At 43.3% G+C, this 25,209-nt stretch overlaps 1 protein-coding gene across 1 annotated transcript; it reads left to right on the forward strand.

Moving 5' to 3' along the window:
- Window positions 1-4,784: 4,784 nt before the first annotated feature.
- On the forward strand, window positions 4,785-24,435 carry FAM219B (family with sequence similarity 219 member B). The gene is made up of 6 exons (XM_075857797.1): window positions 4,785-4,951; window positions 6,104-6,191; window positions 10,669-10,753; window positions 10,836-10,913; window positions 22,413-22,461; window positions 23,142-24,435. The coding sequence occupies exons 1-6, from the start codon at window positions 4,892-4,894 to the stop codon at window positions 23,298-23,300; spliced, it is 519 nt and encodes a 172-aa protein (XP_075713912.1). The 5' UTR covers window positions 4,785-4,891; the 3' UTR covers window positions 23,301-24,435.
- The last annotated feature ends 774 nt before the right edge of the window (window positions 24,436-25,209 follow it).

Below are 25,209 nucleotides of genomic sequence, written 5' to 3' on the forward strand. Positions count from 1 at the left end.
TCCACTTAAATTTTCCTTCTTGTACGGGTGATGCAGTTTACATATTCAGGCTATGTTCACACGACAATGAAAAAAAAATGCCCATTAAAAACTCATCAACTGTCAGTTTTTCATGGCCGTTTTGCATGAGTGTGTCTCTAAATTTTCATACATCTCCAGTCCTTATTTAAAGAGGCTCTGTCACCAGATTTTGCAACCCCTATCTGCTATTGCAGCAGATCGGCGCTGCAATGTAGATTACATTAACGTTTTTATTTTAAAAAAACGAGCATTTTTGGCCAAGTTATGACCATTTTTGTATTTATGCAAATGAGGCTTGCAAAAGTACAAATGGGCGTGTTTAACAGTAAAAGTACAACTGGGCGTGTTGAAAAGTAAAAGTACAAGTGGGCGTGTATTATGTGCGTACATTGGGGCGTTTTTACTTCTTTTACTAGCTGGGCGTTCTGACAAGAAGTATCATCCACTTCTCTTCACAACGCCCAGCTTCTGGCAGTGCAGCCACAGCATGTTCTCGAGAGATCACGCTGTGTCGTCACTCACTTCCTTCCCCAGGTCCTGCATCGTGTCGGACGAGCGAGGACACATCGGCACCAGAGGCTACAGATGATTCTGCAGCAGCATCGGCGTTTGCAGGTAAGTCGATGTAGCTACTTACCTGCAAACGCTGATGCTGCTGCAGAATCAACTGTAGCCTCTGGTGCCGATGTGTCCTCGCTCGTCTGACACGATGCAGGACCTGTGAGCGACGTCACAGCGTGATCTGGCAGAAGCTGGGCGTTCTGAAGAGAAGTGGATGATACTTCTCGTCAGAACGCCCAGCTAGTAAAAGAAGTAAAAACGCCCCGATGTACGCACATAATACACGCCCAGTTGTACTTTTACTTTTCAACACGCCCAGTTGTACTTTTGCAAGCCTCATTTGCATAAATACAAAAATGGTCATAACTTGGCCAAAAATGCTCGTTTTTTAAAAATAAAAACGTTACTGTAATCTACATTGCAGCGCCTATCTGCTGCAATAGCAGATAGGGGCTGCAAAATCTGGTGACAGAGCCTCTTTAATGGCCGTTTGACATCCGTTTTGCATCAGTTTTTCATGGCCGTTAAAAAAACTGATGAATTTCATTGGTCAGGCTTTTTTTTGTCCCAGCCCCCTGAAAACACTCAAAGGAAGGTCACATGTTCACCTAGACACGATTTACAGCCTCCCTGTATATGATGCCACACACCTCCCTGTATATGATGCCACACACCTCCCTGTATATGATGCCACACACCTCCCTGTATATGATGCCACACACCTCCCTGTATATGATGCCACACACCTCCCTGTATATGATGCCACACACCTCCCTGTATATGATGCCACACACCTCCCGGTATATGCCACACACCTCCCGGTATATGATGCCACACACCTCCCTGTATATGATGCCACACACCTCCCGGTATATGATGCCACACACCTCCCGGTATATGATGCCACACACCTCCCGGTATATGATGCCACACACCTCCCTGTATATGATGCCACACACCTCCCTGTATATGATGCCACACACCTCCCGGTATATGATGACACACACCTCCCGGTATATGATGACACACACCTCCCGGTATATGATGCCACACACCTCCCGGTATATGATGCCACACACCTCCCGGTATATGATGCCACACAACTCCTGTATATGATGCCACACACACCTCCTTGTATATGATGCCACACACCTCCCTGTATATGATGCCACACACCTCCCGGTATATGATGCCACACACCTCCTGTATATGATGCCACACACCTCCCGGTATATCATGCCACACACCTCCCGGTATATGATGCCACACACCTCCTGTATATGATGCCACACACCTCCTGTATATGATGCCACACACCTCCCTGTATATGATGCCACACACCTCCTGTATATGATGCCACACACCTCCCGGTATATCATGCCACACACCTCCCTGTATATGATGCCACACACCTCCCTGTATATGATGCCACACACCTCCCGGTATATGATGCCACACACCTCCCGGTATATGATGCCACACACCTCCCTGTATATGATGCCACACACCTCCCTGTATATGATGCCACACACCTCCCGGTATATGATGACACACACCTCCCGGTATATGATGCTACACACCTCCCGGTATATGATGCCACACACCTCCCGGTATATGATGCCACACACCTCCTGTATATGATGCCACACACACCTCCTTGTATATGATGCCACACACCTCCCTGTATATGATGCCACACACCTCCTGTATATGATGCCACACACCTCCCGGTATATCATGCCACACACCTCCCGGTATATGATGCCACACACCTCCTGTATATGATGCCACACACCTCCTGTATATGATGCCACACACCTCCCTGTATATGATGCCACACACCTCCTGTATATGATGCCACACACCTCCCGGTATATGATGCCACACACCTCCCTGTATATGATGCCACACACCTCCCGGTATATGATGCCACACACCTCCCGGTATATGATGCCACACACCTCCCTGTATATGATGCCACACACCTCCCTGTATATGATGCCACACACCTCCCGGTATATGATGACACACACCTCCCGGTATATGATGACACACACCTCCCGGTATATGATGCCACACACCTCCCGGTATATGATGCCACACACCTCCCGGTATATGATGCCACACACCTCCTGTATATGATGCCACACACCTCCCTGTATATGATGCCACACACCTCCCGGTATATGATGACACACACCTCCCGGTATATGATGACACACACCTCCCGGTATATGATGCCACACACCTCCCGGTATATGATGCCACACACCTCCCGGTATATGATGCCACACACCTCCCGGTATATGATGCCACACACCTCCTGTATATGATGCCACACACACCTCCTTGTATATGATGCCACACACCTCCCTGTATATGATGCCACACACCTCCCGGTATATGATGCCACACACCTCCTGTATATGATGCCACACACCTCCCGGTATATCATGCCACACACCTCCCGGTATATGATGCCACACACCTCCTGTATATGATGCCACACACCTCCTGTATATGATGCCACACACCTCCCTGTATATGATGCCACACACCTCCTGTATATGATGCCACACACCTCCCTGTATATGATGCCACACACCTCCTGTATATGATGCCACACACCTCCCGGTATATGATGCCACACACCTCCCGGTATATGATGCCACACACCTCCCTGTATATGATGCCACACACCTCCTGTATATGATGCCACACACCTCCCGGTATATCATGCCACACACCTCCCTGTATATGATGCCACACACCTCCGTGTATATGATGCCACACTCCCCTGTATATGATGCCAAACAGCATCCCTGTATATTCCACACAGCCTCCCTGTATATGTCACACAGCCTCCCTGTATATGTCACACAGCCTCCCTGTATATACCACACAGCCTCCCTGTATATGCCACACAGCCTCCCTGTATATGTCACACAACCTCCCTGTATATGTCACACAACCTCCCTGTATATGCCGCACACCTCCCTGTATGTCACACAGCCTCCCTGTATATGATGCCACACAGCCCGACATGAATACCCTACATACTCACCGATGCAGCTCTGTCTTCAGGTAAGGTCTCTCGTCTTCACGGGATCTGCGGCGACGCGATGACACTCACCGATGCAGCTCGTCTTCACGTGTCGTCTCTCGTCTTCACGCGCGGTCTCTCGTCTTCACAGGTTCTGCAAAGGCGGCGCGATGATGTAATCGCGTCGCCATCGCAGAACCCGTGAAGACGAGAGACCACACGTGAAGAGGTCGGCGCTGCGTTGGTGAGTGTCATCGAGCCGCCGATAGCCAGCAAGGGAACTAGTAGTTCCCTTGCCAATCCCCATGTCACAGATCCGTTTTTAACGGTTGTTACATGTATTGACAGTTGTTAAAAACGGATCCAATGACTTCTATGGGGGCCGTCAGGCCGTGAAAACTGCCAAAAATAGGACATGTCCTATTTTTTTACGGCCATTATTCATGGGTCGTTAAAAAAACGGCCGTGTGAATACACCCATAGAATATCATTGTTCTGAAAACGGCCGTTAAAAGAACACCCGTTTTTCACTGTCATGTGCATAAGGCCTTAGGGTATGCGCACACAGGGGTGGATCAGTTGCGGGTTTTCTGAAACGGATTAATGCTCGTCCACACGCTGCAGAATTGTGGATAGAAAATACGCAGCAGAATACAGTAGCAGCATAGTTGATTAGATTTAAGAAATCTCATCCACACGCTGTGTAAAAATTCTGTGCAAAAATTGACCTGCGGTGCGTAATTTTCGGATGGCTGCAAAAAAAAAAAATACGCAGAAAAGCACGGAAATTGATTGGGGTGCAGATTCTCAATATAAAGCATGTCAGGTTCTATTGCGAAAACGTTGCAGAATTTCCGCATGACAAATCCGTTCATGTGTGGACGTACCGTGGTGAGGAGAACGACCAAGTAACGCAAATCTTTCCGCAATACTCTGGTATTTTTCTGCGATATTTAGGGTGCGATATTGTACGTGGGCTGGTGCGGTGTGTGTGCCAGGGCAGATTTCTAGTCCCAGTCTGACCCTGTTGTCGCCATTACCCCGGAGTACGCGGCAGTACAAGTTATCACTATAGCTACCTTCCCTAGTGTAACAAACTCAGAATCAGCGCAGAACGACACGTGACCCGCTAACAGCTTCCAAAATGTCTACTACTGTCATCTTCAGAAGGCGGAGCTACAAGTCATGTGATCAGAGCCGCTGGTTTCCGTTGGTCCAGAAGTGTTGAGCCTTGGGTGGTGTAAGCCGCCGGCCTGAGACAGTCAGATGGAGCCTGGTAGTCGGAGTGTCACCGGACACCGCTCCTCTGCTGGGGACAGCGCGCAGGTAACACCGGGAATGGGTCTGGTACCGGTAAATATTACGTTAGGAGCTGTACGGCGGGTGTCTGCTGAGCTCTAGTGACTAATGTCAGAGCCGCTCTTGTATATTGGGTGTGAACTGATGTACAGCACCCGGTACCCTGTTCTGAGGTGTATCTCCTGTGGATCTGCCACTGCCCGGTGTACATCTTTGGCATCAAGACCCGGCGGATAGAATTCGGTCCATTTCATGGCAGGGCTGTCAGTTCTGTCTGAGTCACTTCCTCTGCCTCTTGTTATTTACACGATCTATTCTTGTTACGTTAGCACTGAATGTTCTTGTTTCTTTTCCTCCACCTGCTGTAATGACCCTTTCACCTGAGAGGAGATATTTTGTATATGCATTACAATAATCAACAGTAAATATAAGTTCTTCAGCTATTCGGGTGGTAAATTCTACTCTGTATCTTCTAATTATATCTATAATTCACCAGCTGCCATTACAGCTCTTACAAGGGTGATCACCCAGCTTTTCCAGTCTTCTGAATGGTAAATTCCCCCCCCCCCCCCCCCCCCCTATATGAGCTGTAAGCTGTCACTTCTGTATGGGGTGATGGAGAACCATTCAAGGACTGTTTTATTATTATTTTTTTAATGGGGTCAGCAGGAAAACTACGCTCTCCAATGGAGACTATAGATGCGCCAATTATGGCAGATGTGACTAATGTTGAAGCAAGGATCCACTATTGATTGTCACTAGTTTAATGACTACAGTCGTGGTTGTCTGAGAATTTTGCCATTTAGGCGATGCAAGTATTAAATTAGAAAAGTCATTCTTTCCCTGTATGTCGTTCTTCATGGTGATCTCCCTGTATCTTATCACCAGTGGAGAGACTTGGTTATCATAGAGATGACTTTACCTGTTGCATATCAGGTTCCCTGACAAATGGTGTATTCGCAGCCTGCAGGGGTCCTAAAGTGGCTTATAACTGAATACAAAAGCTAATAGATTTACATACAATATACAACTGCATTGTATTTACTTTTTACTAGGGATTTTTCATGTCCGACTCTTAGTTTTGTAAAAGAAACGTTTGTCTCTACTCTTTTGTGCGTTACGTACTACTAATAAGATTAAGTCATTACATTGTAATAATCCTCTTTATCCACGTGACAGGGATGGACTATGGAGTCCAAGGGATCTGGTGTGGAAAAAAAAGGACCATATCTGATGAGCAAGGGTCCTACAATCCAAGCCAAGTTACGTAAGTATTCACGGCGAGTACTGATGGACTGAAAGCGTTTCCCACAAATAACAATTTGGCACTTGTGTGACTGGTAGGATTTACAAATAGGGTATAATTAGATGGTGCGGTCACAACACGGTTTATTGGCATGAAATTGTGTCAATATGCCACATTTTCTCCCAAAAAATCGCAGCGTTTTGCTGTAATTAATCATGATATGACCGCAGTGTCTGAATATACCTCTATACATGAAAACAAGATGTCGCTTTGTGGGCATGTTGCAAACCTGAATCTTCTCATTAGAATTTGCTGTCAGCCCCTCCCCACTGCTCTGAGGGCTCTAGCTGTCTCCTGATTGGACGCTAGAATCATAATTTAGAGCAGATAGTGGCACTTGCTACTGTGGTGCCGGGGGACTTAAAAGTAAACTTCTTGGTCACACAACTTGTATGACCAAGACAACGGATATCGTTAGAATGCACCCCCCTATATAGATAGCGCTGTCAGCAGTTCTGGGGCCTCAAAACTGCTGACAGATTTCCTTTAAAGAGGCTCTGTCACCAGATTTTGCAACCCCTATCTACTATTGCAGCAGATAGGCGCTGCAATGTAGATTACAGTAACGTTTTTATTTTTTAAAAACAAGCATTTTTGGCCAAGTTATGACCATTTTTGTAGTTATGCAAATGAGGCTTGCAAAAGTCCAAGTGGGCGTGTTTAAAGTAAAAGTCCAAGTGGGCGTGTATTATGTGCGTACATCGGGGCGTTTTTACTTCTTTTACTAGCTGGGCGTTGTGTATAGAAGTATCATCCACTTCTCTTCAGAACGCCCAGCTTCGGGCAGTGCAGACACAGCGTGTTCTCGAGAGATCACGCTGTGACGTCACTCACTTCCTGCCCCAGGTCCTGCATCGTGTCGGACGAGCGAGGACACATCGGCACCAGAGGCTACAGTTGATTCTGCTGCAGCATCAGCGTTTGCAGGTAAGTCGATGTAGCTACTTACCTGCAAACGCTGATGCTGCTGCAGAATCAACTGTAGCCTCTGGTGCCGATGTGGCCGACACGATGCAGGACCTGGGGCAGGAAGTGAGTGACGTCACAGCGTGATCTCTCGAGAACACGCTGTGTCTGCACTGCCAGAAGCTGGGCGTTCTGAAGAGAAGTGGATGATACTTCTCGTCAGAACGCCCAGCTAGTAAAAGTAGTAAAAACGCCCCGATGTACGCACATAATACACGCCCCGATGTACGCACATAATACACGCCCACTTGGACTTTTGCAAGCCTCATTTGCATAAATACAAAAATGGTCATAACTTGGCCAAAAATGCTCGTTTTTAAAAAATCAAAACGTTACTGTAATCTACATTGCAGTGCCGATCTGCTGCAATAGCAGATAGGGGTTGCAAAATCTGGTGACAGAGCCTCTTTAAATAGTTACTGCACCTTCACAAAACTTTTGATATGTCCTAGAGACACATCAGAAGTTTTGATTGGTGGAGTCCAGATGCTTAGACCCCCACCATTGCTGAAACGAAGGGGTAAAAGCATTTAGCTGAGCGCTGTGATCCGCGCTCCTGGTTAGGCTGAAGCCGGCTCCCATAGACATTAATAAATAACTATAGAACGTTATTGTTAGCTAGCAATTCCGATGCCCTGGCTGGGGACACCGTAGTTGAAAGCCCCAGATATCATTGTCCATATGTGGACAGCGACATCCACAGGGGCTTCTCCAGATCCATAGTTGAGCTTCCGATGCTGTGACCAGGGATGCTGTATATTAGAATGCCCTTGACGTCACTGTTGATCTATAGAAAGTTTTGTCAGGGACTTCCCCAGGTCCGTAATCCCCGGGCTGAGTGTGACCTGATGCCCTTCCCGTGGACTCCGGCCCTGGGTGAGCTCTCCGAGCTGACATTTAATGAATACATCTAACCGATGCCAAACCGTCACACATAGACTTCCTTGGGGAAAAAATAACGTGTGCAGTAGAAGTTTTTTGTTTTTTTTGCAGGATCCCTCAGGATGGAATAGCGTAGTCTACTATGATATTTCATCCTCCATAAAAAAGGTTTACCGATGTATACTAGCCCGACAAGGCCAAAGGAATACTCTTTTGGTCTCCCATCAGGCTAATGGAGCCCTATGTTTATAGTGTACGTCGCAAGCTTTCCCATCGTACACGCTATACACGCTAGTTGTAGGGCTAAAACGCGATGTGAACTAGGCCCAAGAGGTGCAAACACTGCTGGTCACTATTCATGGTTTACAGTATGGTCCATTTTTTTTTTTGTGAATGTTCTATTGAAAAACTTGTCAATGTTCAAACATTTTACTTTATATTGTATAAGTATTTCTACATTGTGCTCACCTATAATGTAAAACGGGTTGTTAAATGTATGTATTCAAATGGCTGTAACCTTGTGTGTATTTGTAATCCCAATGTCTAGCAGGCAGGTGCCTCTCCCTTACACACTGCACCCTGTGCGTAGCGTGCATTCCTCAAGAGATATTAATGACACTGCAAGGGCACATTTTCAAAGCATTCGGAAAGTCTTCAGACCCTTTGCATTTTTCCACATTTTGTTATGTTGAGGACTTGTGCTAAAATAAATAAAACAAGTTTTTCCCCATCATTCTGCTCTCTACCCCATAATGACAAAGTGAAAACAGAATGTTAGTAATCTCTGCTAATTTATTAGAAAGGAAAAATTAAAATATTGCATTGACATAAGTATTCAGACCCTCTAAACTTAGTGGAAGCCCCTTTGGCAGTGATAACAGCCTCCAGTCTTCCTGGGTATGATGCCACAGTGTTTGGGGATTTCCTGCCATTCTTCTCTGCAGATCCTCTCGAGCTCTGTCAGGTTGGGTGGGGACTGTCGGTGGACAGACGTTTTCAGGTCTCTCCAGAGATGTTCAATTGGGTTCGAGTCAGGGCTCTGGCTGGGCCACTCAAGGACATTCACAGAGTTGTCCCTAAGTCACTCCTATGTTGAAGAGAAGAGAGGAATGATCCAGCGCTGTGTCAGGGTAAAAGGGATACTACGTTCCCACTTTTATTGATAGAAGAATCATATTAAAATGGAAAGGAGACGCAGTCTCAAGGTGGTAGTGTTGTCTTGGCTGTGTGCTTAGGGTCATTGTCTTGTTGGAATTTGAAAAACACCCCAACACATGATGCTGCCACCCCATTCTTCAATGTGGGGGTGGTATTGGGCAGGTGATGTGCAGTGTCTGGTTTCCCCCAAACATAACCCTTAGAATTGGGGCCAAAAAGTTTAATCTTGGTTCCATCAGACCACAGAATCTTGTTTCTCACAGTCTGAGAGTCCTTTAGGCGTTGTTTTCTGTTTTTTTTTTGCAAACTCCAGAAGGGCTTTCATGTGTCGTTAACTGAGGAGAGGTTTCTTTCTGGCCACTCTGCCATAAAGCCCAGATTGGTGGAGTGCTGCAGTGATGGTTGACCTTCTGGAAGCTTCTCCCATCTGCACACATGATCTTTGGCGCTCAGCCAGAGTGACCATTGGGTTCTTGTCCCCTTTCTTACCAAGGCCCTTCTACCCTGATTACCTAGTTTGAAGGGATGGCCAGCTCTAGGAAGATTCCTGGAGCTGCCAAACGTCTTCCATTTAAGAATTATGGAGGCCACTGTGCTCTTGGGAACTTTCAGTGCAGCTATTTCCTCTTCATGGCTTAGTTTTGGCTCTGATATGCATTGTCATCAAGGTGTAGAAAAATTTCAAGTGTCATTTCAAAGGGTCGGAATGCTTATGTCCATGCGAAATGTGAGTTTTTAATACATTTTGCAAAAATTTCTAATGCTGTTTTAATTTTTTCATTATGGGGTATTGAGTGCAGAATGATTGGGGAAAAACTTAATTTTTATTTTCCCACAAGGCCTCAACATAACAAAATGTGTTAAAGTTCTCAAGTCTTTCCGAATGCCCTGTATATGGGCAAAGGACATCATACGTTTCCATTACAATGTTAAGCGACCATATATTGGTAATAGTGAAATGAGCGTGTCCGTTGCTAATGCTTCATCCTGCTGTAGTGAAATATAACTCTAAAGCTGGTGATATACTGACAGCCATCAGCCATGATCCCCATGTAAATACATATGTCCTGCTCTTCCAATCCCCATAAACATTAGCTTATCAGCTGACAACTCCCTGGTTTAGAAACCTGCAATATTACATGGGTTTGGGATCATGTGCTTGTAGTAAGGACATGGAACTTGGGTTTCCATAGCACCTAATCTTAACACCCATATGAGAATGCTAAGGGTTGTTCTTTTTTTCTAGCCCTGACTGTCAGACAGGTTATAGGAACTGGTCTTTCAGGGATTACACTTTGGCAGCCTTAGGCTGGTTGCTCTTATGCAAGGAGAGGGCTCAAAGCAAAAGAGCAGACGTTATATTTTAGGATTGAATGGGCATTACAGGAACTACTTGTATGCAGGACCTAAAACCAAGCTTCTCTCCTTTCAGAAAGGCAGCGAGACTTGGCACGGGCAGCTCTCAGGAAAAAAGGAATACTTGGAGGAACAGGGAAAATAAAGGCTGCACCTAAAAGGTAGGGCTTGGTGGACAATAAGTTAGTACATAGAGCTCTGTCTGTCATTTATATGTGTAATAATATCTCTTCCTTATTGTAGGTCAGTAAAGTTTAACAAGGGATATGCAGCCCTCACCCAGGCATCTGACGAAGCCCTAGTGTACCTGGATTCTGACAGGTGACTCCACTTTAAACACGCTAAAAGGCAGAATTAAAGAACAATTCCAGCAGAGAAGTGAAATAATTTCAGCTACCGCCTAACCCATATTATAACCGTGTTCTTGTATTTTTTTCCCAATCAACCTTTGACTTGCGTTTTGAAAGACAATATTCCACCTTCTGTCCCCTGTTCTAATTGTACACATCGCTGTCTGCAGGCAGAAATTCTGGTAATTGCATGTCTCATGCGTTGTCCAGACATCGCAAAGGAAGGTGCAGCCAAATTACATCTAGCAGAAGCTACAGTTAAAGGGGTTTTCCGAGTTAAAATGACTGTTAATGTTTGTAATTTATTAATGTAAATACATTTGTAATAGACTTACATTTTCCGAATTAGCCCCATTTCCAGATGCTGCCGTGGGGTACTTGACGGGTGATACTCTCTGGCCGCTGTGTTGATCTTCAATTCTCTTCCGGGTAAAGGACACATCGCTTGTGCCGTTTATGGGCTGTTCTGTTGTACAGCCCGTAACGCTCATGCGCGGTCCCTGCTGTTATCTCGAGAACAGCAGGGACCGCGCATGCGCGTTACAACAGAACAGCCCATGCACGGCAAGTCACAAGTGACGTGTCGTTTACCCGGAAGAGAATTAAAGATCAACCCAGAGGCCCGAGAGTGACATCACCCATCAAGTACCCCACGGCAGCATCTGGAAACGGGCCAAATGTAAGTCTATTACAAATGTATTCACATTAATAAATTACAAGCATTAACACATAGCCATTTTAACTCGGAAAACCCCTTTAAGCCAAATTAACACTTAGGGTAAATACTGAGGAATTTCCGTTCAGCGTTTCTGCAGCATTTTCGCAATAGAAATTTACATTCTGCAGATAAAGAATCCACACCGCAGGTCAGGATCGGTACGTCTTTCGTGTGATTTATTTATTTCTGCAGTGTGTTGACGAGTTTTGTTCAAATCTCCACTTTGCTGCAGCTGTAATACTCTGAGAAATTTCTGCAGTATTTATTCTACGAGTGAACTTACAGTGAAGGAAATAAGTATTTGACCCCTTGTTGATTTTGTAAGTTTGCCCACTGTCAAAGACATGAACAGTCTAGAATTTTTAGGCTAGGTAAATTTTACCAGTGAGAAATAGATTGCATAAAAAAAAAAACAGAAAATCACATTGTCAAAATTATATATATTTATTTGCATTTTGCACAGAGAAATAAGTATTTGATCCCTTTGGCAAACAAGACTTAATACTTGGTGGCAAAACCTTTGTTGGCAAGCACAGCAGTCAGACGTTTTTTGTAGTTGATGATGAGGTTTGCACACATGTTAGATGGAATTTTGGCCCACTCCTCTTTGCAGATCATCTGTAAATCATTAAGATTTCGAGGCTGTCGCTTGGCAACTCGGATCTTCAGCTCCCTCCATAAGTTTTCAATGGGATTAAGGTCTGGAGACTGGCTAGGCCACTCCATGACCTTAATGTGCTTCTTTTTGAGCCACTCCTTTGTTGCCTTGGCTATATGTTTCTGGTCATTGTCGTGCTGGAAGACCCAGCCACGAGCCATTTTTAATGTCCTGGTGGAGGGAAGGAGGTTGTCACTCAGGATTTGACGGTACATGGCTCCATCCATTCTCCCATTGATGCGGTGAAGTAGTCCTGTGGCCTTAGCAGAGAAACACCCCCAAAACATAATGTTTCCACCTCCATGCTTGACAGTGGGGACGGTGTTCTTTGGGTCATAGGCAGCATTTCTCTTCCTCCAAACATGGCGAGTTGAGTTAATGCCAAAGAGCTCAATTTCAGTCTCATCTGACCATAGCACCTTCTCCCAATCACTCTCAGAATCATCCAGATGTTCATTTGCAAACTTCAGACGGGCCTGTACATGTGCCTTCTTGAGCAGGGGGACCTTGCGGGCACTGCAGGATTTTAATCCATTACGGCGTAATGTGTTACCAATGGTTTCTTGGTGACTGTGGTCCCAGCTGCCTTGAGATCATGAACAAGTTCCCCCCTGTGTAGTTTTCGGCTGAGCTCCCACCTTCCTCAGGATCAAGGATACCCCACGAGGTGAGATTTTGCATGGAGCCCCAGATCGATGTCCCTGACATCCTTAGAAAGCTCTTTGGCCTTGCCCATGTTGTAGAGGTTAGAGTCCGACTGATTAATTGAGTCTGTGGACAGGAGTCTTTTATACAGGTGACCATGTAAGACAGCTGTCTTTAATGCAGGCACCAAGTTGATTTGGAGCGTGTAACTGGTCTGGAGGAGGCTGAACTCTTAATGGTTGGTAGGGGATCAAATACTTATTTCTCTGTGCACAATGCAAATAAATATATATAATTTTGACAATGTGATTTTCTGTTTTTTTTTTATATAATCTATCTCTCACTGGTAAAATTAACCTAGCCTAAAAATTCTAGACTGTTCATGACTTTGACAGTGGGCAAACTTACAAAATCAGCGAGGGATCAAATACTTATTTCCTTCACTGTATGTGGATCATAGATGAACCGGATGCTGGAGAGCCCCAGAATCAGGTCTAAGGCACAGGAGAGGCTGCTGACTGTATTCTGTGCAGCAGCAAGCAGCATGTCACTGTAAGTGTACAAATACCAGCCCACTGCACAGAGGGGCAGAGATGTCTGGTTGGCAATAGTCATACATCATCCAGTAAGCAGCCTGAAGTCAGTAACCGAAGCAGAACACACAGGGTTATGTAGATCTTCAGTTGTCACTTAGTGCATTCCTAGATTGTTGTAATGCACATTCTTCCTGATTTTTAGTATTTAGAAACCTAGGAGAGACAGCAGTGACCTTGTTACAGGTGAGAATTCTCACGAGAAAACATATAAAAACCCTTACTAGAATTGGGACAAAGTTTTACAACTTGGATATTTTTAGCAAATCTTTAAACCCCTTCCCGCTCCTGGACGTACTATTCCGTTGTGCTAAGTGCATCGTTCGCGCTCCGCGCCGGAATAGTACGTCGCGGGAGGAACGGCCATTTCGGCCGTTTTCCTGACACATACAGGAGCTGTGAGAGCTGCTGTCTCGAACAGCAGTTGCCGCAGCTCCTTCAGCGGGGACCGATCGCTGTGTCCCCGCTGATTAACCCCTTGGAAGCCGCGTTCAATAGCGGCTTCTTAAGGGCTAAGCTACCATCGTCAGCCCGCTACATGATAGCGGCCGGCGATGGTGACTATGGCAACCGGACGCCTAACAATGGCGTCGAGCTATGCCATCTACGGAAGCCTAGTGGGTCCTGACTAAGTCAGGAGCCACTATTCTTGCTGACAGCTCTAATACACTGCACTACGCGTGTAGTGTATTAGAATAGCGATCAGGGCCTCCTGCCCTCAAGTCCCCTAGTGGGACAAAGTAATAAAGTTAAAAAAATGTTGTGTAAAAATAAGAAAATTAAAAGTAACAAAAAATAAAAAGTCCCCCTTTTTCCCTTTATCCGTGCTTTTATTATTAATAAAAATAAATAAACAAACTATACGTAATTGGTATCACCGCGTCCTTAACGGCCTGATCTACAAAACTATTTTGTTATTTATCCCGCGCGGTGAACACCGTAAGAGAAAATAATAATAAACCATACTAGAATCTCAATTATTTTTTTTTTGGTCACTTCACTTCCCAAAAAATGGAATAAAAAGAGATCAAAAAGTTGGATGCATCTAAAAAGGGTTCTGATCGAAACTACAGTTCGTTACGCAAAAAAACAGTCCTTGCACGGCATGGAAAAAGAAACAAACGTTATGGCTCCTAGATTATGGCAACACAAAAAGTAAATTATTTTTAATAAAAAGTATTTTATTGTGCAAACGCCATAAAAAAAACAACTATAAACATATGTAATCGTATCGCCCCGCAGAATAAACTGAATGTCATTTATAGCGCACGGTGAACGCTGTAAAAAAAATTGAATAAAAAACAATAGTAGGATTGCTGTCTTTTAGTCTCCCAGCCTCCTAAAAATTGAACAAAAAGTCACATGCACCCCATGAAAACTACAATGAATTCCTCAAGGGGTCTAGTTTCCAAAATGGGATCACTTTTTGGGTGTTTCCACTGTTTTGGCACCACAAGACCTCTTCAAACCGGACATGGTGCCTAATAAAAAAGAGCCCTCATAATCCACTAGGTGCTCCTTTGCTTCGGAGGCCGGTGCTTCAGTCCATTACCGCACTAGGGCCACATGTGGGATATTTCTCAAAACTGCATAATCTGGGCAATAAGTATTAAGTTGCGTTTCTCGGTTAAAACCTTCTGTTTTACAGAAAAAAAATTGAATTAAAAGGATTTTCTGACAAAAAAAATTAAATATGTAAATTTCACATCTACTTTGCTTTAAATTCCTGTGAAGCACCTAAAGGGTTAATAAACTTTCTAAATGCTGTTGTGAATACTTTGAGGGGCCTAGTTTCTAAAACGGGGTGTTTTTTGGTAGGTGTTTCTAATATATAGGTCCCTCAAAGCTACTTCAGAACTGAACTGGAACCTAAAAAAAAAAAAAAATGAGGCAATACTTCACTTCTTACATTATACTGATAATGAGCAGTGCCCACCCCGAGATGACCCTAGTTTTGACCATTTGTATAAACTGAGACCCCTGTTGGACCATTTCAGTGCCCGGGTTTCCAAAGCTTTCCCCCCCTCCCCGAGAAGTGTATTTCTATAGATGAGTCCCTGGTACATTTTAAAGGGAGGGTTCAATTCCGCCAGTACCTGCCGAGTAAGAGGGCAAGGTATGGCGTGAAGATGTATAAGCTGTGCGAGAGTGCATCCGGGTATACCTACAAATTTAGGATATATGAAGCGAAGGACACCAGTATTCAGCCCCCAGAATGCCCACCCTTACTGGAGATAATGCAAAAATTGTGTGGGATTTGGTGCACCCACTGCTGGACCAGGGTCACCACCTCTACCTGGATAATTTTTATACCAGCGTCCCACTCTTCAACTGCCTCGCTTCCAGAAGTCATGCGGCACTGCTAGCAGAAATCTGAGAGGCCTCCCTAAGACTCTGCTTGGGCAAACACTCAGTAGGGGTGAGAGCAGGGCACAATCTAGCAGCAACATATTGTGTGTCAAGTACAAGGACAAGAGAGATGTCCTTGTATTTACAACAATACATGGCCAAACCAGTACCCATGTACCTGTACCAGTACAGAGCCCCCCAAACCAGACTACAATAGGTACATGGGAGGGGTGGACTTGTCAGATCAAGTCCTGAAGCCCTACAGCGCCATGCGGTGTGGTATAAGCAGCTGGCCGTGCACATCATACAGATGGCATTGTACAATGTGTACGTTTTACATCGATGTACAGGCCAGAGGGAAACTTTCCTGGAATTTCAAGAAGTGGTTATCAAGAACCTAATTTTTAGGGACCAAGAAGGGGGGGCACCCAGTACTTCTGGAAGTGAGGCCACACGTATCGTACAAGGGCAACACTTTCCAGGAGAAGTTCCCCAAACCTGCAAGAAGGGAAAAAGTCAAAAGAGGTGCAAAGTCTGCTATAAGAGGGCGATAAGGGATGACACAATGTATCAATGTGAAACGTGTCCCAAAAAACCAGGGCTCTGTATGAAAGAGTGTTTTAAAATGTATCCTACATCCCTTGATTTTCAATCTACCCCAGTTTTACTTGCCCTGATGCACTCCGCACAGCTTATCCCCCTCATCTTTCCCCTCTGGGCCCTGCTGTGTGCCCAGGCAGCTAACAGCCACATCTAGGGTATTGCTGTACCCGGGAGAACCCACATTACAGTTAATGGAGTGTATATCTCCGGTGGCGCATGCAGGGCACAATATATCGGACAATGAAATGGCATATATGTATAGAAAATTGCAAATCTCACTCTGCACCATCTGCTGTGCATTATCTTTTACACAATACCTGTGGGGTCAAAATGCTCACTACACCTCTAGATGAATGCCTTAAGGGGTGTAGTTTTTAAAACGGGGTCACTTCTCGGGGGTTTCAACTGTACTGGTACCTCAGGGGCTTCTGCATACATGACTTGGCACCAGAAAATCCCCAGTAGGCCAGATGGTGGTCCTTTCCTTCTGAGCCCTATCATGGGCCCAAACGGCAGTTTATCACCACAAATGGGGTATTGCCGCACTCAGGACAAATTTGGCAACAAAATCGGGTATTTTATTCCTTGTGAAAATAAGACATTTTGAGCCAAAACTACATCTTATTGGAAAAAATTTCATTTTTTTTAAATTCACAGCCAAATTCAAATAAATTCTGTGAAAAAACTTTGGATTCTAAATAGTCACAACACCCATAAATGAATTCCTTGAGAGGTGCAGTTTCCAAAATAGGGTCACTTTTGGGGGATTCCTACTGTTTTGGCACCTCTTCAAACCTGGCATGCTGCCTAAAATATATTCTAATAAAAAAGGGGCCCCAAAATGCACTAGGTGCTTCTCTACTACTGGGGCTTGTGTTTTTGTCCATGAGCGCACTAGAGCCACATGTGGGACATTTCTAAAAACTTCAGAATCTGGACAATACATATTTAGTAGTGTTTCTCTGGTAAAACCTTCTGTGTTACAGAAAATTTTTTAATAAAATTTAAATTCAGCAAGAAAAATGAAATTTGCAAATGTCACCTCCACTTTGCTGAAATTCCTGTGAAATGCCTAAAGGGTTAAAAAAAACTTCTAAATGCTGCTACTTTGAGGGGTCTAGTTTTTAAAATGGGGTGTTTTATGGGGTTTTCTAATACATAGGCCCCTCAAAGCCACTTCAGAACTGAACAGGCTTTTGAAATTTGTCTTAATATGAGAAATTGCTGTTTATGTTCTAAGTCTTATAACGTCCAAGAAAAATAAGAGTGTTCAAAAAATGATGCCAATCTAAAGTAGACATATGGGAAATGTGAACTAGTAACTATTTTGGGTGGTATAACCATCTGTTTTACAAGCCGATGCATTTAAATTAAGAATAAACACTGAATATATAGACCAAATTTTACCACTAACATAAAGCCCAATGTGTCACGAGAAAACAATCTCAGAATCGCTTGGATAGGTTTAAGCATTCCGACGTTATTACCACATAAAGTGAAAAATGGGCTCTGAGACTTAAGGCCCAAACTAGGCTGCGTACTTAAAGAGGCTCTGTCACCACATTATAAGTGCCCTATCTCCTACATAAGATCGGCGCTATAATGTAGGTGACAGTAATGCTTTTTATTTAAAAAAACGATCTATTTTCACCACTTTATTAGCGATTTTAGATTTATGCTAATGAGTTTCTTAATGCCCAAGTGGGCGTGTTTTTACTTTAGACCAAGTGGGCGTTGTACAGAGGAGTGTATGATGCTGACCAATCAGCGTCATGCACTCCTCTCCATTCATTTACACAGCGCATAGGGATCCTGCTAGATCCTTATGTGCTGTCTTATACTGAAGTGTTTAGACAGTGAACAGACATTCCACGGGATGTCTATTCACAATCCCTGCACTTCGTTACTGTTTCTGTGGTAGTTACAGCAGAGCAAGCGTAATCTCGTTGTAATCTCGAGAGATTACGCTTGCTCTGCTGTAACTACCATAGAAACCGTAACTAAGTGCAGGGATTGTGAATAGGCATCCTGTGGAATGTCTATTCACTGTCGAAACACTTCAGTATTGTTAATGTGTTAGTATAAGACAGGATCCCTATGAGCTGAAGAAATGAATGGAGAGAAGTGTATGACGCTGATTGGTCAGCGTCATACACTCCCCTGTACAATGCCCACTTGGTCTAAAGTAAAAATACGCCCACTTGGGCATTAAGAAACTCATTAGCATAAATCTAAAATCGCTAATGAAGTGGTGAAAATAGATCGTTTTTTTTAAATAAAAAGCATTACTGTCACCTACATTATAGTGCCGATCTCCTTATGTAGGAGATCGGGCACTTATAATGTGGTGACAGAGCCTCTTTAAGTACGCAGCCTAGTTTGGGCCTTAAGGCTCAGAGCCCATTTTTCAAATCTGACATATTTCACTTTATGTGGTAATAACGTCGGAATGCTTAAACCTATCCAAGCGATTAGGAGATTGTTTTCTCGTGACACATTGGGCTTTATGTTCGTGGTAAAATTTGGTCGATATATTCAGTGTTTATTCTTGTAAAAGAGATGGTTATACCACCCAAAATAGTTACTAGTTTACATTTCCCATATGTCTACTTTAGATTGGCATCATTTTTTGAACACTCTTTAAAGGGAATGTGTCGCTAGAAAATGTTTAATTTTTTTTCAGTTAGTATATAAGTGATTAGACATTGTTTTAATTTTTTCACAAGTCAGGAAATATTATAAATTACATTCTAATTTATAACATTTCCATGTGCTGGTCACTAGAGGGAGCAATTCCCAAAATTACAGCATTGGCAATGTGGTAAAGCAACCTCATTGCTTTATGCTGCAAATTTGGGGTAGACACACTCGCTCTAGTGTCCTCACACAATCCCCCCTTCCTTATCCTGGCTAGTGCCAGGAGAAGGAGGGGGTTGAATGTTCAAACCTCCTACACTGTGTGCCGCCATTTTCTGAGCGAATGCACAGTGTAGGAGGATTAGATACAGTGGTAATCAGACAGTATAACACAAACATACACGAACGTAAAACACATCACATACACAAACATAACTTACCTGCCGCCTCCGCTCCTATTCCTTGCGTCTTCGCTTCCTTGAACATATGACTGAAAGTCGTCCTCTTACTGTCCGGCCGCGGCTTCCGGTCCACATGAAAATGGCCCTGGATTTCGCTCTGCCGAAGACCTTCCTTTTGGTCTGTGTGGGAGCAGCGCATGCGCCGTTCCCACACAGACTGCGTACGCTATAGTGAATGGAACGGCTCCCGTTCGCATTCTCTATGGGGATGTATGTGCCGTATTCCATCTCTGTATGTGTCGTTAATTGAAAGATTAGCCAGAGATATGGCTGTTTGAAGTGTTTGAAGTGATCCCCCTTCCCTCCTCAAAAAATAAAGTGTTAAATCAGTTATTTATTATTATTTTTTTAAAGAATATGGAAGCCCAATATGAGAGAAAAAACAAGACCAAATACATGTAGGTTGAAAGAGTAATTAGAAGAACAATCTTATTTTAAATTGGCACATGGCTAAAATGTGAAAATGAGCCTGGCCAGGAAGTGGTTAAAAAGTAGTTTCACTTGTTAATCTAGTTTTTAGTTTTCGATGGAATTTTGATATGCGAGATGATCTATAAGATATTGCGTTCTGTACAGGGGTTCCTTGTAATCCTGTCAATGATTGATTGTAGACAAACATTGCAGGGTGGGGTGAGTTAGGGAAAGTTAAAAAAAAGTTTGTTTATTTAAAGAGGCTCTGTCACCAGATTATCAAATGCCTATTGAATGTGATCGGCACTGCAATGTAGATAACAGCAAAGTTTTGATTTTTTTGAAAAACGATCATTTTTGCCCAAGTTATGAGCAATTTTATATTTATGCAAATGAGCTTTTCAATGGACAACTGGGCGTGTATTGTGTTTTTACCAACTGGGCGTTGTGAATAAAAATGTATGACGCTGACAAATCCGCGTCATGCACTTCTCATCGTTCCCACCCAGCTTCTTTCACAGCAGACACAGCGTGACATCACCCACAGGTCCTTCAACCTTGTCGTCGGACAAAGAAGATACATCGGCTGCAGGCGTCCAAAAGGTTAATATGCTCGTCTCTAGGGAGTTTGCTAAAAACACAATACACGCCCAGTTGTCCATTGAAAAGCTCATTTGCATAAATATAAAATTGCTCATAACTTGGGCAAAAGATCGTTTTTCAAAAAAAACAAAACGTTACTGTAATCTACATTGCAGCGCCGATCACATTCAATAGGAGATAGGGGTTTGATAATCTGGTGACAGAGCCTCTTTAAAGCTTTCATTTGCTTACGGTTGCACTTGTTTTTTTGGCTTAAGGTCTCATTCCCACTTCAGTTTTTTCCTTCAGGGTGCTATCCGTTGTCACGGATAGCACCCTGAACCCATACATCTCAATGCGGCCATGCACACTTCCGTTGTTTTAACGGAAACGTGCGGCCGTTCCGTCAAAAGTTGTGCAGGTACTACTCCTGCCCGTTTTTGACGGAACAGTCTCGGCCTTTGCATTGAATTTGGTCCGTGAAACAAAGGGCTGCACACGGAAGCCATCCGTGTGACGGGACCGTCATTAACGGCCGTACAACGGCACACGGAAGTGTGCATGAGGCCTAAGACCTTTAGTACAGTTGAGATTTACAAAATGCTAGTGCTGGACTGTATTGTGTTTTGAATAAAGGGTGTATTCACATGTGCAGGTTTTTGTTTTTTTAACCGGTTTTGATTTAGGTTTTTTCATACAGTTTTTGCAGCTAAAGCCAGGAGTGAATTCAAATAAGGAGAGAAGTGGCATCTGTCCTTTAGGCTGTGTTCACACGTTGTGGTAAAAATGCATTTTTGCTGTGAACTGTTTTTTGGTCACCATCTCCCACAAAAAAATGGAATAAAAAGTGATCAAAAACTCTCATGTACCCCAAAACTACAGCTCGCCCTGCAAAAAACAGGCCTTCAAACCACTCAATCGCCGGAAAAATAGAAAAGAAATGGCTCTCATAATATGGCGACATAGAACAAATTTTATTTTTAACAATTCGTTAATTTTGGTATCGCCGTAATTATATTGACCCGCAGAATAAAGTTAACATGTCGTTTTTGCTGAACGCTGTATAAAAATGAAATCGCCACCCCCAAAACGAGGAATCCTTTTTTTTATTTATTTTTTTATTTTTCTTCCTTCCTATTCTACCCCGCAAATAATTTTTCTACAGTTTCCCAGTACATTAAAGGGTGCCATGAAAAACAAACATTTGTCCCGCAAAAATCAAGTCCTCATGCTGCTATATAGACGGAAATCTTAATTATTTTTTTTTCCTTTTGGAAGGTGGGGAGGAAAAAAATTAAAATCTGAAAAATGGCAGTGGCGGGAAGGGGTTAAAATAACATCTGTCCGTACAATGTACAGTGTAGTTTAGCGCCAACATATTCCACAGAGCTGGACACCTACGGTAATGACTTTTATTCTTCCTGTCCCCAGTGTAGCTTAAAACTACATTTCCTTATATCAAGCACACACATAGAAAGCATGGCCACGTCATAGAAAGCCAATTAACCTATCAACTTGTTTTTGGAGTGTGGGCAGGAACCAAAGTACTTAGGAATAGCCCATGCCATGCAGAAGTGACCTCTGGCTCGTGCTGAAATGACCGCACTAGCCACTGAGCTTCTCTGAAATTTCCATTTGCCGAACCTTACACCCATTTGTTGTGAGTTTATCTTATTCTGTGCAACAGTTCATGGTATGTTTGACATGGAGAGACCACTAAACCAAATGTATTTTTCTTTTCTCTTGCGCTCACCGCCCTGTTGACTTTGACTGCTGCTTCCTGGCCTGATTTCCTTCCTGCTTCCTGTTGTAGTGATGTGGAGCTGGAATCTAGATGCTCCTCTGGATATTCATCGGCAGAGGTATGAAAAACCATCTCTTTAATATTTTGTGTCTTAAACTGAAGCTCCACCTTAGATTAACAGTTTGCAGGAAGCAATGGATTCTTTCCACACTGCACAGAATAAATATGAGCTGAATAATAAGTAAAAATGGCAAAAAGGGTAAAGCAGATATATTCTAACAGATGGCCAATATTCATTACAGGCGGAGCTTCACTTTAATTTCAATAAGCTGGAAAAATGATATATTTCTGACAACTGCACCACAAATCTTATCAGCCAGTGTACCCAAAAGAGTAGTCGGGGCATTCTATTTTTATCTGTTTACTGCCCAAATTGAAATCCACAATGGGGTTTTCTGCATTATTTTACCTACATATTATAACAGACTGGGTGAACCCATGCTTCTATATTGGGGCATTGCATTATCTGCAATTCCTTCACATATATTCCAGTGGTTGAAATCGCCACAGAGCCCTGTGAATCTGTCATGGATTCTGTTGTACAACCATCAGACTGGCAGGGAAGCCAGGGGGAAGTTGATTTCACCGTGGCTTCCCGGGTCTTCCATCAGAACCCTTCGACTTGTGCTGACTGACTTTTAGATATAATGATGATTTGCTAATAAGGATTACGGTCTTTCGTTTCGGAAATAGAAATACATTTTGATCTAGGTTATAATTTTGTTTGTTTTTTTATAGCAAGTCTCACAAGACCTTAACAGGCAACTTCTCCAGGATGGCTACCATTTAGATGAGATTCCAGACGATGAGGATCTAGACTTGATTCCCCCCAAGCCTATACGGTCTTTCTACTTTCCATGCTGTTTGGGGGAATCCTGGTCGTGCTGCATCCAGTGATCAGTTATGGGAAAATGTATGCATTGTCCCTACTGTCATCTACTAGTTGCCACCTCTGCTTTTTCTGATCCTAGGAGGTCACTGATCAGAGGAGCTATAGAACTGGCTTGTGTGGATAGATGATCTACATGCGGCATTCGAGAGATGTATGGCAGGATGAAGCCTGGCTTTGTTACATTCACTTTATGTATATATGGCCAGAGGCTCCAGCTTGAAGTGAAATTGAAGAAACTGCTATTTTCCTTGTGACATGACAATCATTTCTAAAGACGTCACCTATGGTGCTTTTAGGATGGCACGCCGGTCCATCAGAAGAAAGCCTGCTAGAACGGATTCCAAAGACACAGGATATCCGCATTACTCCCTTTACTGACAAATTTCATCTTGTATTCTGTTGGATCAATTTGTATGGCTGCAGGCTATGTCCGTTACCATGTAACTCCACTACTAATATTCTTCTGTCCTGTTACCTGGAACTCCACTGTTACATTGTAGAGATTTTACATAACAAAACTGGTCAATACAACGGAGTTACTGAATATGGACAGTGAGGGAATTGACGCCAGCCAGCCTCATCTTTCTGAGGTTCCTTCTTAAACAGGTTTAGGAAATGTCCACATCACATTATATTGAGAAAATGCAAGTGGGGTGGATGCAAATGTTTACATAATGCAAAATGACACTTCCGTAAAACTGAAACAAGCTTTTAATGTAATACTCAGAAGTGTTACTTTCATCTGTGTTTGGCAAAAGTACTCCGCAAAACAAGCAAGAACTATCATTTAGGCCAGGAAAAAACACACACACACACACATACACATACACATACACATACACATACACATACACATACACACACACTTACACTCACACTGTTTTTTTGTCAAAGCCAAAACTGGATCCAAAAGGAAGGAAAGGTATAAAGAAAAGACTGATGCATCTCCTTTCTTTTGTGTTCACTTCTGTGTTTGATTTAAAAAATAAAAAAATCGCCCTATAAACTACAGCAAAAACTGCATCAAAACTGTGTGTGTGATCCTGGCCGAAAGGACACCATTCTCAAACCACGCTAATAGTTATTTTCAGCTCAATGTTTTCGGAGATTGTATCTTTAATAAACACTTTGTTTTATGTACTTTGTGCTTTCATTAAAATAGGTTCTCCTCACACTCTGTAAAAAAAATATGTGTGTGTGTGTGTGTATGTATGTATGTATGTATGTGTGTGTATATATATATATATATATATATATATATGTGTGTTCTTTAGAACAAAGCATACTGTGTGTACTTGTAAATTATGTAATGGCGAAATCAAGTTATCAAAGCTACTAGCTGATCAATAATTCCCAGTTCCAGAGATATAGCTCACTGTTGTGTTGGCTCCCTATATACTAATTTGCTGTACAGGGCGTGAACAGCCCTCAAGCTGCATTGTGCTGATTGGTCAACATCAGAGGCAGGGAAGCTAGCTCCACCCCATTGGCTATACAGCAAATTAACATATAGGGAGCCAACACAACAGCGGGCAATACCTCTGGAATGGGGGGGGTCTAGTTGAACAAAACACTGGTATCAGGGAGACCGCGCTATTCAGATCAGTTCAACTTGATAGTTCCTCTTCAATGTTGTATTGATTTTTTTTTTTATGCAGAAACAGGTGCACATTTTCTGCTATGGCTTTTGGTGGTCCTTTAGATAAGATAACTTGACATCTCATTTCGTTTTCTGGTACTGTATTACGCAGCGAATTTGCTGTTGGAAAATCTGCACGTAATACACAGTGTATGTAAGGCTATGTTCGCATGGCATATGTTTGAGCCAGAGAAGTACTAGGCTAATTTCAAGATAAAAAGGCCTGTGAATCCAGGCATATTTTGAGGCGTATTCTCAAAGTGGCTTTTGTAGGG

Source organism: Rhinoderma darwinii, chromosome 3 (genome assembly GCF_050947455.1).
Source record: "Rhinoderma darwinii isolate aRhiDar2 chromosome 3, aRhiDar2.hap1, whole genome shotgun sequence".
NCBI lineage: Eukaryota > Metazoa > Chordata > Amphibia > Anura > Rhinodermatidae > Rhinoderma > Rhinoderma darwinii.